This window comes from Motacilla alba, chromosome Z (assembly GCF_015832195.1).
Source record: "Motacilla alba alba isolate MOTALB_02 chromosome Z, Motacilla_alba_V1.0_pri, whole genome shotgun sequence".
Classification (NCBI taxonomy): Eukaryota; Metazoa; Chordata; class Aves; order Passeriformes; family Motacillidae; genus Motacilla; species Motacilla alba.
In genome coordinates this window covers 16,961,157-16,977,920 of record NC_052046.1, presented here as the reverse complement: position 1 = coordinate 16,977,920, position 16,764 = coordinate 16,961,157, and the positions used below count along the sequence as shown (strand labels likewise).

General features: G+C 40.4%; 1 protein-coding gene across 2 annotated transcripts in view; it reads left to right on the top strand.

Moving 5' to 3' along the window:
- The window catches only part of ESM1 (endothelial cell specific molecule 1), a 51,333-nt gene that overhangs the window by 18,527 nt on the left and 16,042 nt on the right, over positions 1–16,764 (top strand). The window contains exons 4-6 of one of the 2 annotated variants that reach the window (XM_038124736.1): positions 83–752; positions 4,642–4,797; positions 6,888–8,899. In XM_038124736.1, coding sequence (XP_037980664.1) covers positions 428–752; positions 4,642–4,797; positions 6,888–6,988 — 582 coding nt within the window. In that variant the 5' untranslated portion in view covers positions 83–427 and the 3' untranslated portion in view covers positions 6,989–8,899. Of the gene's footprint in view, positions 1–82; positions 753–4,641; positions 4,798–6,887; positions 8,900–16,764 lie in introns of those variants that run through there. The other variant, XM_038124737.1, reaches the window with a different exon arrangement.

The window sequence follows — 16,764 nt, the reverse complement described above, 5'->3', positions numbered from 1 at the left end:
AGCAATCCCTGTCCTGCAGGAAGGTATGCAACCTCCTCAGGGTTGATTGTTTTTTTACCTTTTTTTTTTTTACTCTTGGCAGACGTCCTTGAGCATTTGAAACGGATGTGAGAGAGTTTTTAGTCCTCATGCAAAACAACCAACTAAACATAACAGATTACATCAGCTCAGGCTTTTCAATTCCTGGATGGCAGCAGAGTGCTAATCCAACCTTCATCCTGGATTTCATAAACTGAAACAAGGGAGGCTGGCAGGAGCAGCGCTGCCGGATTGAGGAAGCTGACGACGGTGCAACATGTGGGCAACACACTTTATAAAGCTCATAAACTTGTAGGCTGATGTGTGCAGCTACCACTTTGGATTCTGTACCGCTGCTTCCCTCGGCAAGAGGCACCAGCAGGCTGAGCACTGAGACCTGCTCTCTGGGATGGAGCATTTACCCCTGCAAGACATGAAGGGCTTCCTGTTCCTCACACTCCTCCTGATGCCTGTGCCTGCTGGAGCTGCTTGGAGTGCGAAATACGCAGTAGATTGCCCTGATCCCTGTGACAGTAATGCATGCAAAAGCACCGCGCGCTGTAAGCGAACAGTGCTGGATGACTGTGGCTGCTGCAGAGTCTGTGCAGCTGCTCTGGGGGAGACTTGCTATCGTACTGTCTCGGGTATGGATGGTGTCAAGTGTGGTCCTGGGCTGAAGTGCCAGTTTTACACTGAGGAGGATGACTTTGGTGATGAATTTGGTATCTGCAAAGGTAATGATGTTCACTTTGTATGCACCCACTGTGGCAATTTGACAGCAACATACATGCAGAATTTGCCTCTTGCTTGAAAGGAGTAAAATGGGATTTTTACAGCTCATCCCTTAGCCAAGGAGAAAGGGAAAAAATACCTGCTGTCATTAGAAGGCATTACATGTACTGGGGCAGGTTTATTAATGTGATGATATTGTTTATACCTGGGGTTATGTGAGGAAATACCGACAGGGTTTGCTTGGAGATGAGATTTTTGGTTGGAGCTTGAGACACCCAGGCACTAGTCCTGTTCTTTCTGTTAATTTGCTGGGTGGCTTTCTATAAATAATAAAGACTTTAATCCTGCAAGTCCAACCTTGTCACAGGGTCCCTGTCACAGCTGCACATGGCTGGGGGTGATGGCACTGGCACTACCGGCTGCCTGCCCAGGGACCAAGTGCTCACACTGGGGTCTGGGGAGTGGAGAAAGCAGCCCAGCCTGAGTGCCTGAAGACTTTGTCCTCTTTAATTTGGTCCTGCCTTTGAGGTGTTCAGTCATACTAGGGATGTGGTCAGGGGAGGCAAACAGAAACCCTCCTGCCTGAAGGATGGCAATAACAGAACAGAAGCTGACTGTGAGATGAGCAGCCAGGCACTGCATGCAGTTTATTCCAGGTATGTTGCATGCTGATTTCTTTAGTCAGAGGCTATAATCACATTTTTCATTTAGGAGGTATTTTTCATTCTATTTAAACAGGGGAATCTTTAAAGGGTGGCAAGATATTATATTCATAAGAAGTAGGGCAAATTTTCTAAAAAATAAACTATTTTAAAAAAAGAGTTTCCAAAGCATGATTGTGGGTTTTGCTGTGTTTGTGTACCACTTTAGTAAGTAGATACAGATAAGCCTTAGAATAACTTCCTTAAAAGTGGGAATGTCTTGGCAGTTAAATATCAGGAGTATTAATAGACTCAGTTAAAGTAATGACTTAGGACCTGATGCTGCAAAAATCACTTTGGCTGATTCACATACAACACACAATTATTTACCTTATTCAAAATAAACTCATGTGCATGTTGAGTGTGAAACCCAAAAAAGTACTTTATTGCAAATGAGTAGAACTTACACATAAAGATTATATCTTTGGTGCAAACACCAGAAAAATATTTTACTGAGATAATTGACTCATATTCAGTTTATTAAAAATCACCACAGTGCATGATACTGCCTAAAATTCCATTAACAATTGTTTTGAATTAGTGTGTACTTTTCGCTTTCCTCATAGGAGTTTCTTTGTAATAGCACCCTTTGAATAGGAGAAAAGAAATATTATGGGACTTGAGACCTGAATCCCCATAGCTGAATCTTGGGTGCTCTGTAGAAAATGCAAAGTAATACATTTGGGTTTTTTCCCAATCAGTCAGTGGAAAAACTCTCATTAATTTCAGTAAAGCCATATCTTGACTTTGAATTTAAATTGGTGTTTAAAGCTTCTATTCCCCATATATTTAGTTCCATTAAATAATATAGATGTAAGTTTGAATTCTTTTTCTTTCTTCATCTCAGCTCTGAGATAGCACAATCTCTCTCTGGGGCCAGATATTGTTATTTTATATATCCATGCGCAGCCATGATACCAGGTCACTCACTCATTTCAATAACTTCCATGTTTGTAATAACTGGCAGATGCAGGATGGCTAAATTCTCTCTGGCTTCCTGTTGCCAATTTACTTTGAACTTCTGGAAAAATGAGCTGAACTCTCTGTTTTTCAATTTCTTCTTTCTAAAATGGGCAGCATATATTCCAGAACAATTTTTTTATACTTTTATTATTAGTAGGGTGCATTGTACTATCATCAATAGCAATGTCGTTATGGCCCAAAGCAAAATATTTTTTGGTGTCCTTGCTTCCATTAAACCACTGGCAGCTATCGGCAATTTATTTAGGAGCAGGATCCTGTTAAACAAAAACCATCTAAAAGACAAATTTACTCAGATCTCAGTTTCAAGAAATCTAAAAAGCAGCATCAATGCCAGGATTATTCCATACAGAGCCAAGTGCTTTGGGCTCAGACTTGTTTCTATGCTGTTGTGCACAGCTTTGCATCCCACTTCTCCAGGCTGAGCACCTGTAGCAGGCAGATTGATGCTCCATGTAGTGCATGCTCTTTGCTAATCTTCCAGGGAGGATATGCACACAAGAACAGCTCTACTTGGGTGGGATTTTGTTTTTGTTTTATATGGACTAGCAGCATATCAAAGAGTCATTCTTGGGAAGGGGAGTGTGCTGAAGCCTAGGAAGATTCTCCATGCTGGAGTGATTGGCTGTGCAGTCCATCTCAGGGAACTGGTTGATCTTCCAGGGCTTTTCATTCATAACAATAAATCTATAAATCCATTTGATACACAGAGAACAGTAAAATGCTGGCTACACTATAACTATATAACCATAGTGCAATAGCTTGATTTTCATACTACTTAGGCTGTATGGCAAAGCTATAAGTTTGCATTCACTCAAGAGGAGACTGAACAAACTGAATAGGGTGATTTTATTGTGGGGTGTTTTACACAAAGAAACTATGTCTGGATGAGGCAGTCTCATAGCTGAAAAGGAGAGACAAAATGAGGAGAGAGGTATTATTTGTGCTTATTCTGGCCACCTTTCCTAAGTGTATTGTGGAGGCCTGGACTAGATGGTTCCTTGGCCCAGCCCTGAATAGTCATTCATTTGCCCTTTGGAGGTGTATCAGAAACTCTCCAGACCTGGCCATTAAGGTGACCATGTACCTTGGGTTGGCCAGGACAGTCTGAACATAAAGGCCTTTCTCCCGGGATATCTCAAACCTCTCCTGGGAATGATCACCTGTTTGTGGGTTTGGAAAGGACGTACTAGACATGGATTTTCCCAGTCTCTGCCTCTTTGGTAATGGTTTTGGGAAGGTATCCTATTCAACTGCAAGGCAGAGGAAGACAAGGGCTGTAGTCCCTAGTTTAAACCCTCTGGGAAGTTACATGACCCAGCACGTGATATGTGTCAGCTATGGGATAGGGAAAATCTCTTGTACCTGACTTAATTTTCTTTGGAAAACATTTGTTCCCATCCTAGCAACTGCTTTGTAGTGCTCCTCCTCAAGCTTGCTCAGGGATGTGAGGTTTGAATTGGGGCATTATGTGACCAGATGCAACACAGCCAGGTAGTTGCCTTAGTGCCAGAGGCCTCTTTAAGGTATACTCACTCTTTAGGCTGGAGATGCAGGTGAGTTGTCTGTCTGCCATGGGAGGGCAGAACCTGGCTGTCTGAGAAGGTGTGGGTGGGAGGCTACTCTCCAGGTCCCAGTAGCATCTCCAGGTGGATGATGAGTTTGCTGGATAGCTCCTCAGGGTCAGGCTGCATCCTCCTCCCAGACTGCTGGCCCAGGCCACAGCAGCTCTGCACCAGCATCAGATTGCAGCTCTAAATATCAATGGTCATGAAAGTCAGATAATATCATAATGAACCACATAGTGAGTTCAGGGAACTTCTGGAGTCATCTTCTTTTCTAAATTCAGTGCTAGTCCTTTAACTGAATCTTCTATAATTTGTATTCATATTCATTCACATATTCATACTGTCTTTAAGTAAGGCAATTTAATGTAAGAGTGCACTTAAATCTAGGAGTGTTTCAGAGAAGGATTACCAGTAGCACATTGTAAATAAGTTACAAGAAATGAAATTATGTGTGTAAAGTGTGTCAAGATTTGTTAATACTAGAAAATACTGTAAAAAAGCAGTCAGCATGCTGAAATCCTATAGCTAAGGTCTAGCTGACCTCCGCTCAAAGGTTTTCCACTTTCAAGCTGACCAGCTATTTATTAAGACAGCAGCTGAGTTAGATCACTGAGAACTGCTTTGCTATTTTTTTTTTCCAGAGTGTCCCTATGGTAGCTATGGAATGGAATGCAGGAAAACCTGCAACTGTCCCTCTGGCATCTGTGACAGAGTAACAGGGAAGTGTCTGAAATTCCCGTTTTTTCAACTGCCTGCTTCAAAGCCTCCAAATCGGCGAAAAATATCTTCACACACAGGTAAGACTTTGTGGGACAGTTGATTTTAGCAGAAAACACCTTGCACATGATCTTCTACCACTCTGTGTGTGAGTGGTGGGTACTTTGGTGGAGCTGTGCAAACCATTAACAACACAAGGTAGGTTTATTTTCCTTATTCCTTAACACCTGGCAAGGAATTAGGCGAGTGGCAACACATGCTGAAAACATTTTGAAATACTTCGCAACTGTTGCATGTACTAGCAGCACATCACCTGTGCAGCAGGAGGCTGTGCTAGGGTTTGCATGTCAGTTCAGGATTTCGCTACATTGCATTTACTAGTGTTAGCTAATGCATAGTAAAAACAGCATTTCTTTCTACCCATGAGGCCAGAGCTTTATATGTTTTCAGCTGTGAGTGAACAGTTTTATTAAATGTTTTATTGTAGTCATTTGTCACAGTACCACTGGAATAATTTATTTCCTTTACATTTATGTCTGAAGCTTGTAATAGATCTGTCCAGAATTAAAATAAAAATTGTAAAAAAAGGGAGTTTGACAACCTGGAGTGTTTTTGATACACGAAGGAAAGATCACTGAAGTTTGTAGAGGTGGGATTAATACCTTTTTTCGCACCTGTGATACTGAAGTACATTTGACTGAATGATGTTTACTCTAAAAGGAACACAAACCAAAATAAATACAAATGTGTAGAAGAAAAGAACCCCCCAAAACCCCAGAGATTTAATTCTAGGTCTATTGGGATATTTTATATTTTATCACCTAAAGGTCTTCAGATATAATTTCTTGTCTAATTGCAATTTGTGCGCAATTTTTTATTTTCTTCTGTTATATTAAGCTGTATAGAGCTTAATCTTAATATTGCTGTCTTAATACAAGATTTATCTTTCTCCCTTTCTCTGCTTAGAGAAAGTTAGATTAAAGCAAACTTCTGCAGCTTATATCATATTTAAAATAATCTAAAAAAAACCCCTCTTACAAGATCAATTGGCCCTGATATTTTTGTGTTTTTCTACATGGTTGTGCTCTTTGGCCTTTCCTTCTTCTATTTATTACTGAGAGTGCCAAAATAATGAGTGTGCTTGCTTTTTCCTGTATCTAGCCTATATTCCAAACCTTCTCAGATAGCTTATTTGCATCAGTTCCTCCTCCCCTTTTCTCTTCCCCACTTGCCTTTGGTCCCAATTTTTCTGCTGCCTCAATGTTTAACTGCTTGACTTAATCCCAGCCAGGATGACATATCCACTGCATGGAAGCAAACAGTGTTTTTCACCCTCACAAAAGTTTCCCAGTTACTTCTGTCCTCAGAGGTCTGTCACTGTTAGCAGATCAGGGACACTACGAGTAATACTCCATGGGGTGGTCACACAGGGTTTCATTTGAAAGGGGTCTTCAGAAGTAATTATAGCATCTAAGTGATCACGAGTGAATCAAAACAGCTGTAAATGCTTCTGTGTTTTAAACAGGCAAGTTTCTGACCCATACGTTTTATAAAGACGACTATGTCTACATATGCCTAGCAAACTTAAAGGTGTCAGAGGTCCTGTACATTGCAACTTCACTCCTTTCCCGGTCAAACAGGAGGGCAATGGACTGCACACTGTGTTCCTGGCCAGCTAGCTGTGCCAAACAACTTCAGTCACAGCTTAGGAATCAGACTCAGCCAAGGACTGTTTCCAGCTGACAAACTGAGTATCTTTTACCTATTTTTGGAGGGTAAGAGAGTTTAGTGGCACACACCAGGCTATTCCATGCCAGCTGGCCTCAGCCAGAGAATAGCTGCAGGGGAGCTTAATTTACTGCTGTAGTTATTGAGGATGTGTTGCTTGGTCCTGTGTCACACAGGAGTGAGTGTTACAGTCAGAACTGGAAACTGAAGTCAACTCACCAGCCTTATGCTTAAAACTATTAGAAAACAGATATGACTTATGCCCTAATTTGGTAGAAATTTTGCAGCTAGGTAATTGGAGGTAATTTACTGAGTTTCTGCAAACATAGGATTTTCCAAAGGATTTTGCAAAGTATTCATAATGCCAGGGACATTGCTGCAGGATAATATTTTAAAGCTCTCATGTTCATGAAATCCACCTTTATTTTTGTGTTTTTTTCAGACAATGACATGGCATCAGGGGATGGAAATTCTGTAAAAGAGGAATTTGTTAAAGAGAAAGTTATTCGCTCTCCAGTAATGAAATGGCTAAATCCTCGCTGATATTTACTTGCACTTGTAAGACTTTCAAGTGAATGCATTTCTCACAGATTATTGAATATGCAACACACTTTAAGAACAAAGTAGATCTATAATGTATGAATATATAATCTCTGAAGCTCAAATGTGACCCATTTTTAATGAGAAAAATGTTTACTTAAAAATAGACTGTACAGTGTATATGACTTTTGATATTTGTTTTGATAAGTATTTGAACAGCCACATTTGCATTGTGGCTTTTTGAATGTATAGTAATACTGAAAATCCAACACGATCATTTAAATAGTGCCAGAGGCTGACTCTTGCCAACCTGATGCTGGAAAAGCTCTCACTGAATGAAGGGGACAGTTTGGGTGAGTGATACTATTGATGTGGAACCATTGTGAAAGAAACACATATAAACAACACCTCAGATGGAAGGAACACCCCTGTTCAGTAACAATAATAACAACAAAAGCACAACAGTATGAATTAAATAAACTGACAGAAGTTGTTAACAATTTTCTAGTTTTTTGGAAGTTTGGTGACAATTCCTCAGAGACAAATATGCCTTTCTTCAGAGAGAAACATCCAGCACTTCAGTTTATACATTGTGAATAACTTAGGCAAGACACTGCAGACATATATTGTATTTAGTTGAATTTCTAAAATTAAATTTTGTACAGAAAAACAGCAGATTGGTAAATTCTACCAATTTGTAGAAGGGGATCTGAAACAAAAGAAGCTGCTTATCATTATTTAAATATATATGTTTCTATAAACCAGCTACTTGGTGTCATTAAGGCGATATCTGAATTTTTTCTGGAAGAGTGGTGAGAGGCCAGCAAAGGGACCTTCATGCTTTCTGTCTTCCTTCTTCTGGCTATGGCAAGATGTGACTCACAGGGAGTTTATTTGAACCAGGGAAGTCTTGAACCCTCAGCAAGTGTTAGTGCTGCCACAGACTACAGTATTTTGGTATCCAGTCCTTTATTTCTCAATTGCATGGCAGGTAGTCCCATTTCAGCCAGGAGAAAAACTTATACATATCAGAGTGTTGCAGGAACAGGCAGCCCCTCATTCAGTCTAAGCTGGCTAATATTTGTATAAGTTAAAAATCATCACTGAGAAGGGCTTGCTAATATGCCTGAAAACAACCAGATCCACCGGCAATGAAAATTGATGTTGCTATGTCAGAGTGAACCTGGATGCCATGAGTTTAGGAACAGCCTTGTAACACAAAGCACTCTGATTGGGAATGTGGCTTGATTTTAATGTTTCCTTTGAAATCAGCCTGAGCTTTGATAGTGACTGCAGTGAAAGAAAGAACGCAGAGTACAGCAGCCAGCGTTAGTTCAGGATCTAAAAGCATGCTTTTAAAACTATGAACAACAGAAACTCTGAGGCCTTTAAAGACATTCAAAGTCAACATCTGTGAAAGCAGGATGCTTTCACCTGGGAAAGCAGGCATGAATCATGCTGATCTGGAATAAGAGGATGATGACAGCAGTAGACATCCAAATGTCACAATGAAAGTGCAGGTTCTCTTGCCATGATAATTGAAGACATACAAACATAAATCTCAAACTAGCATAATACCACATTTTAATCAGTATTGAATGTTAGGGTCTGAGAGGGAATAATGTTTTCTTGGGCTATTTACTAGCAAGTGAATTGATTCTAATCTACTGATATCAAAAGTAATTTTTTTTCTTGATTTCAGTGAGAGCAGGATCAAACCCATGGTCTTCCAGCAGACTGATGAGAAATATTTAAAGAATGTAGTAAATACTGCATACATTATTAATATTTTGCAACAGTGTCATAAATGACATTACGAGTTCTTGAATGTAAATCTAATAAGTCAGTTGGTTTTAAAGAGTGTAATATTATTATTGTTCAATAAAAAAACCTAAAAAGCAACAACTGAAAGCATCACTGTCTATTGTGTCTATCAATCAAGACAGAGTAAGCCTGCTGGTGGTGGTACAGCCATGGCACATGCAGGTTAGGTATGCTTTTGGTCTCAAATCCACAGAAACAGTTTCACAACATCTGCATCTATTTCAGCAAATTTCTGGGACTGTCCATGGTTGCAGAAAAGGAGTGCTGTCCCACATACAGAAAGATTTGTGTCCACACTATTTCAACCACCTTCATCTTCAAAACAAAGTAGCTGGATGCTAGCTGCCTACTTGGAACAGCCACTCTTTGGCCAATCCCAGTACAGGAAGGATTTGGAAGCTGTCTTTTTTTATTGGCCTGGCCATTATCATGCCAGGGACTATTTAGGTCTGGAGCAGAGCCTGCAACTCCATGATACTCTTTAACTTTTCATATAGGAATAACCTGTGAATCCACAACTGGCAAGTCAGGAGAAAGGAGGAGATGGAGAGGAATGCCTTGAAAATATTTTTGGATGATTTTTACTCTTTTTCATCAAATTTATAAAATGCTTTTGTATCTCTTTAGCTGCTTCAGTGATAGTTCATTGCACACAGAATAGATTTCAGGATGAAATTACAGTATTTAGTCCTTTTATTTTATCCTTTATCCATTGAAATGTTTATCTGTTGCTAACATGACAATAGGACTACACCAGGATAAGAAATAATGGAAATGATCATAGAGCCATAGAATAGTAGAATTGTTAGGTTGGAAAAGACTTCTAAGATTGTTTGAATCCAACTGTTAACCTGACACTGCCAAATCCACTACTACTCCTGAAGTAAAAGCTGTGAAATGGTTCATCACAGAATGTGCTCCTGTCATCTAGTATTTAATTTGGTTTTAGTGGGGTCATATATTACTTACAGTACGAACATGTTCGGCAAATAGGCCTTATTTCTGGAAGGTAGCTGTTACTTTCTCAGTTGCTGAACTGTAAGCTACAAAATATATGCAACAACTCTCATTTTTTATCTAACATGTGATGACACTGATAACAACTGTGCTTTGATTCAGTTTGTATTACAGTCTGTATTATAGGGTGTTGCAGACACCATTACAGTTCAAACAATATAAAGTCAAATGTTTTAGAGCAGTGTCTGAAATACATGGAATAGAGAAGCCTAAAATATATTCAGATGTATTTCACCCACATGTAATATGTAAGAAATATATTTCCAGTGTAGATAAACTTTTAATGAAAAACAGCTATATCAACTTCAGCTGTGAGAAATATCTTTAACATACTCTAATGTATGATTTCATTATACAAAGCATTGACACTTGTATTGCGAAATTTATCACTGCCTAATCACTACAGTGTGATTAACAATATGAATTTGCCACTCTAACCTGCTAGGACACAGATATTGGAGCAAACACATCAAAGTATATATTTTAAATTAAAATATATGTACATGCTTGCTATCTATTCAAATGGACTGTCAGGTCACAGCAGCACTTTGAAAATATTTCCTGACACCTGCAAAATTGGTAAATATTTCCTGTTCTTGTTGTGTCTGCCAAAAATAGGATTTTCACAAATCGGACAGATAAATTCACACACATCATGATTTTCACTTAGGCCCATCTTAATGTGGTATTCACAAGGGTTTGTCACTGTCCAAGGAAACTGTGTCTGACAAACTGGTGTGTTCAGGCTTTTTTTCTCTTCCAAAAGTGGCACCATCTCTCTTCTGGGTGGCCAGAGACCATGCACAACTCAACTACTTGGCTTAATGATTTCAGGACGGTGAGTTTAGCAATCAAATAGGTGTTAAAACAGTAGGACACCCAAATGCTAAAGTATTCCCTGCCCTCTCATTGGCAGCAGCTGCCAGTGACCCCTGTGCATGTGCTGAGTACCTCAGTCATGGTTGCGTGGGCGTGTGGCACCCATGCCTGGAGAGACTGGCTTTCCTGCAGGCGCCAGTGGGGATCCAGCCACAATCCAGGCAGCGCCACATCCCGTGAGCTGCCTTCCTGGTCCCACAAAATGCTCTGGATAAACAAACAAACTTATGTTTGGATGAAGAAAAAGACAGAGATTTCCTTAACTTTATTAGTACATGGTGCTCCTAATCCTCCCTGATCCTCTTCCATTCACTATGCTTCCAAAGTGGTTGCACCTCAGATTCATGTTCTTGCTCCCTTCCTACTTTTGAAAGCTATTAAGTAAATACTCAATTGAAATTAAGGGCAACAGTTGATTTTGCATGAATTTATCTTCACTATTCTAAGGAGACAGACTAATTTTTCAAAAAGTTATATATAGATGCACTTTTTCTGCTCTGCAAACACTGATCCTAACTAAAGCGTTTTTTGATAAACTGGACCAACTGAAATGCTATGAACATTACTTGAAAATATCTTTTTTTCTCACAGCAGAAACATCTATTTTTGAAGAACAAATAATGGTTTGGAATGCCATTGAAATCCAAACACACTATTAGTATGTTCCTGAAAAAAAAGGTACAATGCTGGGGGAGAATGCACCAGAGCCCTTGCAGCTGTGTCACACTTTCCTGTTTGTTATTTTTAGTTTTCCATTCCTGCTCTTTATTTTGGGCTTTGCTGTGCTTCCTATGTAGCTTCCCCTTAACTCTGTATCACTCTGTCTTACATATTTCAGGCATTTGGCTCGCTCTCCTTTTTTTTCCTACTTTTTTTTTTTTTTTTTTCTTCAAAGGAAACCCAAGCAATGCTGTCCAGTTTCAGGAAGTCATGTTTCTCTTGGCAGTGGCTGAGTTCTTGGTTTTCTAAAGGCATTTAGGAAATTTAAATCGCTAGTTTTCAGCTTTTAACATACACAGGCTTCATAAGTGTAAGAAAAGAGCAGCACACAAAGTAAACTCAAGCCTGTTCTGTAGGCAAGTATGTCCTGCACTTTCCACCTGGGGAGCCACCAGTACACAGTCTCACCTTAACTTCCCAGCCTGGTATTTAATAAAAAAAAGCAATTTAATAAATGAGCACTGGTGAAACCTTGTATCATAAAGGAGTTTTGTGTCTTTCCCCCCACCTTTGTTAACATATTGAAGTACTCGTAACTTCTTCTTGTAGGGCCAAGTAATTTATCTACAGAACAGAGGATGTTGACACCTGTTAAAAATGTACCACAAATTTTGTGTCATGACTGAATGTTTTGCTAGCAGCCTAGGACCTATCTGCAAAGAATTAGTTAGGAACCTCATCTGATGTTTAAAAACATACAAAGATTTCTGGGGAAAATTTTTGTTTACCCGGCAATAAACGTCTCTAGAGGGGAATGCACTTCCTTGCCTGTGTGTACTCAGAGACTCAGAAATCAGCAGCCATGTGCTCATTCTAAGAGATGATATAAAAAGCCCAGACTAAATCCTTCAGCACATTGAAACTGATGTCGTGATTTCTTGGGACTTGGCTCCCAAAAGAGGCTGCGAACTTGGGGCTGGCAATATTGACACTGTCCGACAGAAAGTACAAAACCAATCACAGTGAACAGCAGAGTATCTCTTTCCCTAATTCTCTCCTCTACTTTACAAAGTCTTTTCAAACTGCTGAAATTTGGCAGTCGCCATGTCAAGCAACAACCTCTGGCTTCCCCTGTCCAGGGTGAGGGCTGGCACTGCCTACCAGGAAACCTGCTCCAACATGGGCCTCCCAAAGGGTCACAGCCTCATCTCAGGCATCCACCTGCTCTGGCCTGGGTCTCCTCCAGGGGCTGCAGGTAAATCTCTACATCCCCAGGGCCCTCCACGGGCTGCAGGGGCACAGCTGCCTCACTGTGTCAGCACCGTGGACTGCAGGGGAACCTCAGCTCTGGAGCCTGGAACATCTCCTGTTACTCCTTCTGTGAGAGGAACAACCCTGGTATCTACAGGGCTGTTCTTCTTACATATTTTCATTCTGTTCTTCTGTGAGTGCAATCACACCTGCAAAATATTTTTTTCCTTCTAAAATAAGTTAATTTTTCAATATGTTAATGGGGTGTTATTATCTTCTCTGATGTGCTTAGTCTTGGCCATTGGTGGGTCCAATCTGTTCCCACTGGCTCTGTCGGATGCTGGGGAAGCTTCTGTCAGCTTCCAACAGAAGCCACTCTTATAGTCCCCCCACTCTACCACCTGGCCACACAAAGACAATACAGTGACCAGGAATATACCTGGGTCCAGATCTCTTCCTGGTCCTGAGGGTGTTCAAGTCTGGAGGTAGCTTTGTATGGTCTTGAATAAGTAGGTCACAGTGTGGTGGCTTTTTTCTATTGATCTTAAGGATGGACACATAAAAAGTAGAAGAAGGTGAGATCAGCCTCAGCTGATTAAAGTGCACAAATACTGGGACACCTGGAACTTGATGATTTCACATAGCAAGTACATGGTAGCTGAGCTCAACCCTTACACATGATAAGACAGAGTCATCCAGTGCTGCAGTAAGAACGCAACATAAGGAGGGAGAAAAGCCATATTAGTTCAGGCTGAAAATTCTTCTGGCCCAATATGTTCCTGATAATGACCTTTAGCTCCCTAACAGCCATCAGATTAGACAGTCCTTTTCTCAGCACTTTCTTGGCATCTGGCAGCTCTTTCTAGTGACCAAATCTATAATAACAAGACTGTTTGTCTGAACCAGCAGGAGAGATATTTGTGCTGTGCTGAAAGACTCATCTGTGAACAGAGCTGTTGGGCAGACCCCAGCTTAATCACTTCTTGAACTTCTTGGCCACCTGCACCTTCCAATTTCTTGTAGTCTGAAATAAGATGAATTTTTTGAAACTCATGGTTTTCTGTTATATCAGGCCACTTTTTAAGAAGCACCACCCAAACTTAAGTCCTGGGCCCACAGAGTTCATTATCTGACTTGAGAAATGAGAGCCTCCCTATTCAGAGCACACTAACAAATTCAGCTGTGAAGTTTGCATTTTTGTTTATATAGAATCATAGAATTGTTTGGCGTGAAAGGAATCTTTAAGACCACCCAGTTCCAACCCCTCTGCCATGGGCAGGGTCACTTTACACTAGACCACGTTGCTCAGAGGCCCATCCAACCTGGCCGTGAATACTTCCAGGGATGGGGCATCCACAGCTTCTCAGATCAACTTGTCCCCATGACTAACCACTGTTACAGTAAAAATTTCTTCCTAATATCCAATCTAAACCTACCTTGTTTCAGTTTAAAGCAGCTCACCTTTGTCCTTTAAAAAGCCTGTCTCCATCTTTCTTGTAGGTTTCCTTCAGGTACCGGACGGCTTTCATGCTCCCTTCATGTACTGGAGGGAGTTGCCACCATTGCCATGTGCCTGGGCAGACCTCAGTCAGACCTACCTACCCTGTGCTCCAACCCCAATTCCCTGGAGGCCTTCACAGGGTGATAGGTATGAAACAGCCCTTTCCAATCACTTCAATTTAAACAATTATTTTAAAAATTTTTTCCCCTGTTCCTAAGGCTCTTAACTTTGCAGTAGTCTCAGTAATGGAAGGAGGAGATCAGATTTAAAGATCAGGTGAAGGGTTGCATTTCAGGGGCAGGTGGTACTACTGCAACTACATGTGACATGGCAGTGGCTAGAATTAGCAGGAGAGGAGAGGCTGAAGACCTTATTTTTCCAATTAAGCCTGAGCCTATAATCAGCTCACTGGCCATACACTGTCCTCTTTTGCCGTACGCTGGATAAGATTTCTTTCTCAGGACACCTGATTTCCTAATTGCCAAAAATAGCTCTCTTTGCTCTGTGATGTGAATTACCTGGGTCCATGTGTAAATTTCTGCCTGTTCCATGTGCTTTTATGCTGCAAAGGACTGGTCTATAAAAGCACTAGAATGGCTCATTTCTTTATTTATGTTTTTAAGCATTTGAATGGAGAGACCAGTTCTTACCTTTGTGACATTTTCCTCCTCGTTATATTTAGACAAGGAAAAGATGAAGAACTAAAAAGCAGTGAAGAAAGGTGAGAACCATAATATATCATGTTCAGGGACTCGTTTGTTTCACCAGGACATGAAGTACTTCTGTTTTACACATGAAACTTGGAGAAAAAAATACAATATAGAATATCTCTAAACCAACATTTTACATTTATGCAATATCTGCCATTTTTCTTTTCTGTTTGGGTTGGTAGAGTCCAAAAACTTTTGAGGCAATCCTGCTTCCAATGAAGGAAATAGTAAAGAATTCTGTGACTGGAAAATAAATAATAGGAGCCATAGCATGCCTGCAAAGTATGAAAGTGTGCAGGAAAGTATGAAGTTTCATATGCTGTTTAGTAGCAGAGCAGGAGTCACTGCAAGAAAAACAAATATAAAACCAGGGTTAAGCATTCAATGGACAGAAATGCCATTGCATTCATCTATATTTATTTGTGTTTATTAGTTGGATGTTCTTTACTTTCCTGCATGCATGTGAAAGCCCTTACTGAACTTTCCCAATTTTTCATCCATCTCTACTCTCTGGAATGCTTTGGATTTGCAGCCAGGTCTTTGTTGTGAGTAAGGAGTAAGGCCTGTCTATTATCTTGTGCAGGGAAAAGAGTTGGTGTTCTTTTTAATGAATCAAAATATGCGTTCTCTATTTTAAAAACACAATATATCCTTACTCCCTGTAAACAATCTGACCTTCAGGTGGAATGCAGCCAGAGGGGCTATAAATAGCACCCTTAGTAAGAGAGGAGACAGAAGCATTGAGAATTCAGCTGGCAGTTCTCACATGGAGAAATAGCAGATGAGCTGTCTATAGATTTTGTTATCTGAAAAGCTCAGATGCAATGTCTGTAGGAACGTGGCTGAATCTGTGTTAGGCAGGTAGGAATATTTTTCTCCAGCAAACAACAGCAGGGAACCCTGTGTATTACACAAATTTACTGCCCCTACGAGTTGCTTCCTCCACTGTTTCGCAAGTATCCTGCAGTCCTTAGTGTGTTCCCATGGCCACACTCACAGGCAAAAAGGCAGTATAGGCACTGAAGGAAGCAAGCAGAGGGAAGAGGAAGCCAAGGTTCCCACCCGGGACCCCACTGGTACTCTGTGCAAAGCAAGGGCTCTCGCCACCTGTGGAGAGTACCAGAACAGTGACCTACCTATTGAATCATCTTCTTTCATTAAGTGCTTTCCAAACGTTTGCAAGGCACACATTCAGGTATCCTATGGTTCAATATGAACTGGAATGTCAATTAGCTTTATTTCTCTTTGCTATAATTTGGTATGGGAAAGGTTGATTATGGTGCAATGTGTTTACTTTTTCCGTGTCCTAGAGCCGAACAATTTTAATGAAGCTCTGAGCATTAGACTGCAACAATTTATTTACTCATCAGCGCTCTGCAAGTTTGTTCAACAGTCATGAATGTTTTCTCTGTCTCTGGACAGATGTTTGCTTCCAACAGGCTTGTGCATCTTTGCAACCATTTCTCCAGGGAGACTCATGTGAAAATATTTTTATTCACCCAGGTATTTTGGGAACTAATTTTTTTTACACAAGTATGTTTGTATGTAAGACAGATGTTGCACATAAATTATACTGACTAACTGTCATCTGCAATTAAATTTTATTTATTTCTCAAGGAATATAAATTAAATCATAGGAAGATCCTCCCCATAGCCTCTGCCCAAATATCTCTCTGAACCTGCTGGGACTGTAGAAGCATTGAAGTCCAGAAGGACAGATAACTCCAATATCAGTTCCTGTTATAGTTCTCAGACATGCTACAAAAACACTGTATGTCCTAGGTTTTATTTTATTTCCCAAACTCATTTCAATGGCATGTAAATGTGGAAGTCCTACTTCCCTCCTCAAAACCAGGCCCTCTTCTCTTACAATGGAAACAACATCCTTCTCATCAGAATGAAACTGAATAGACAGACCATCAAAGCTGTGTAAAAGC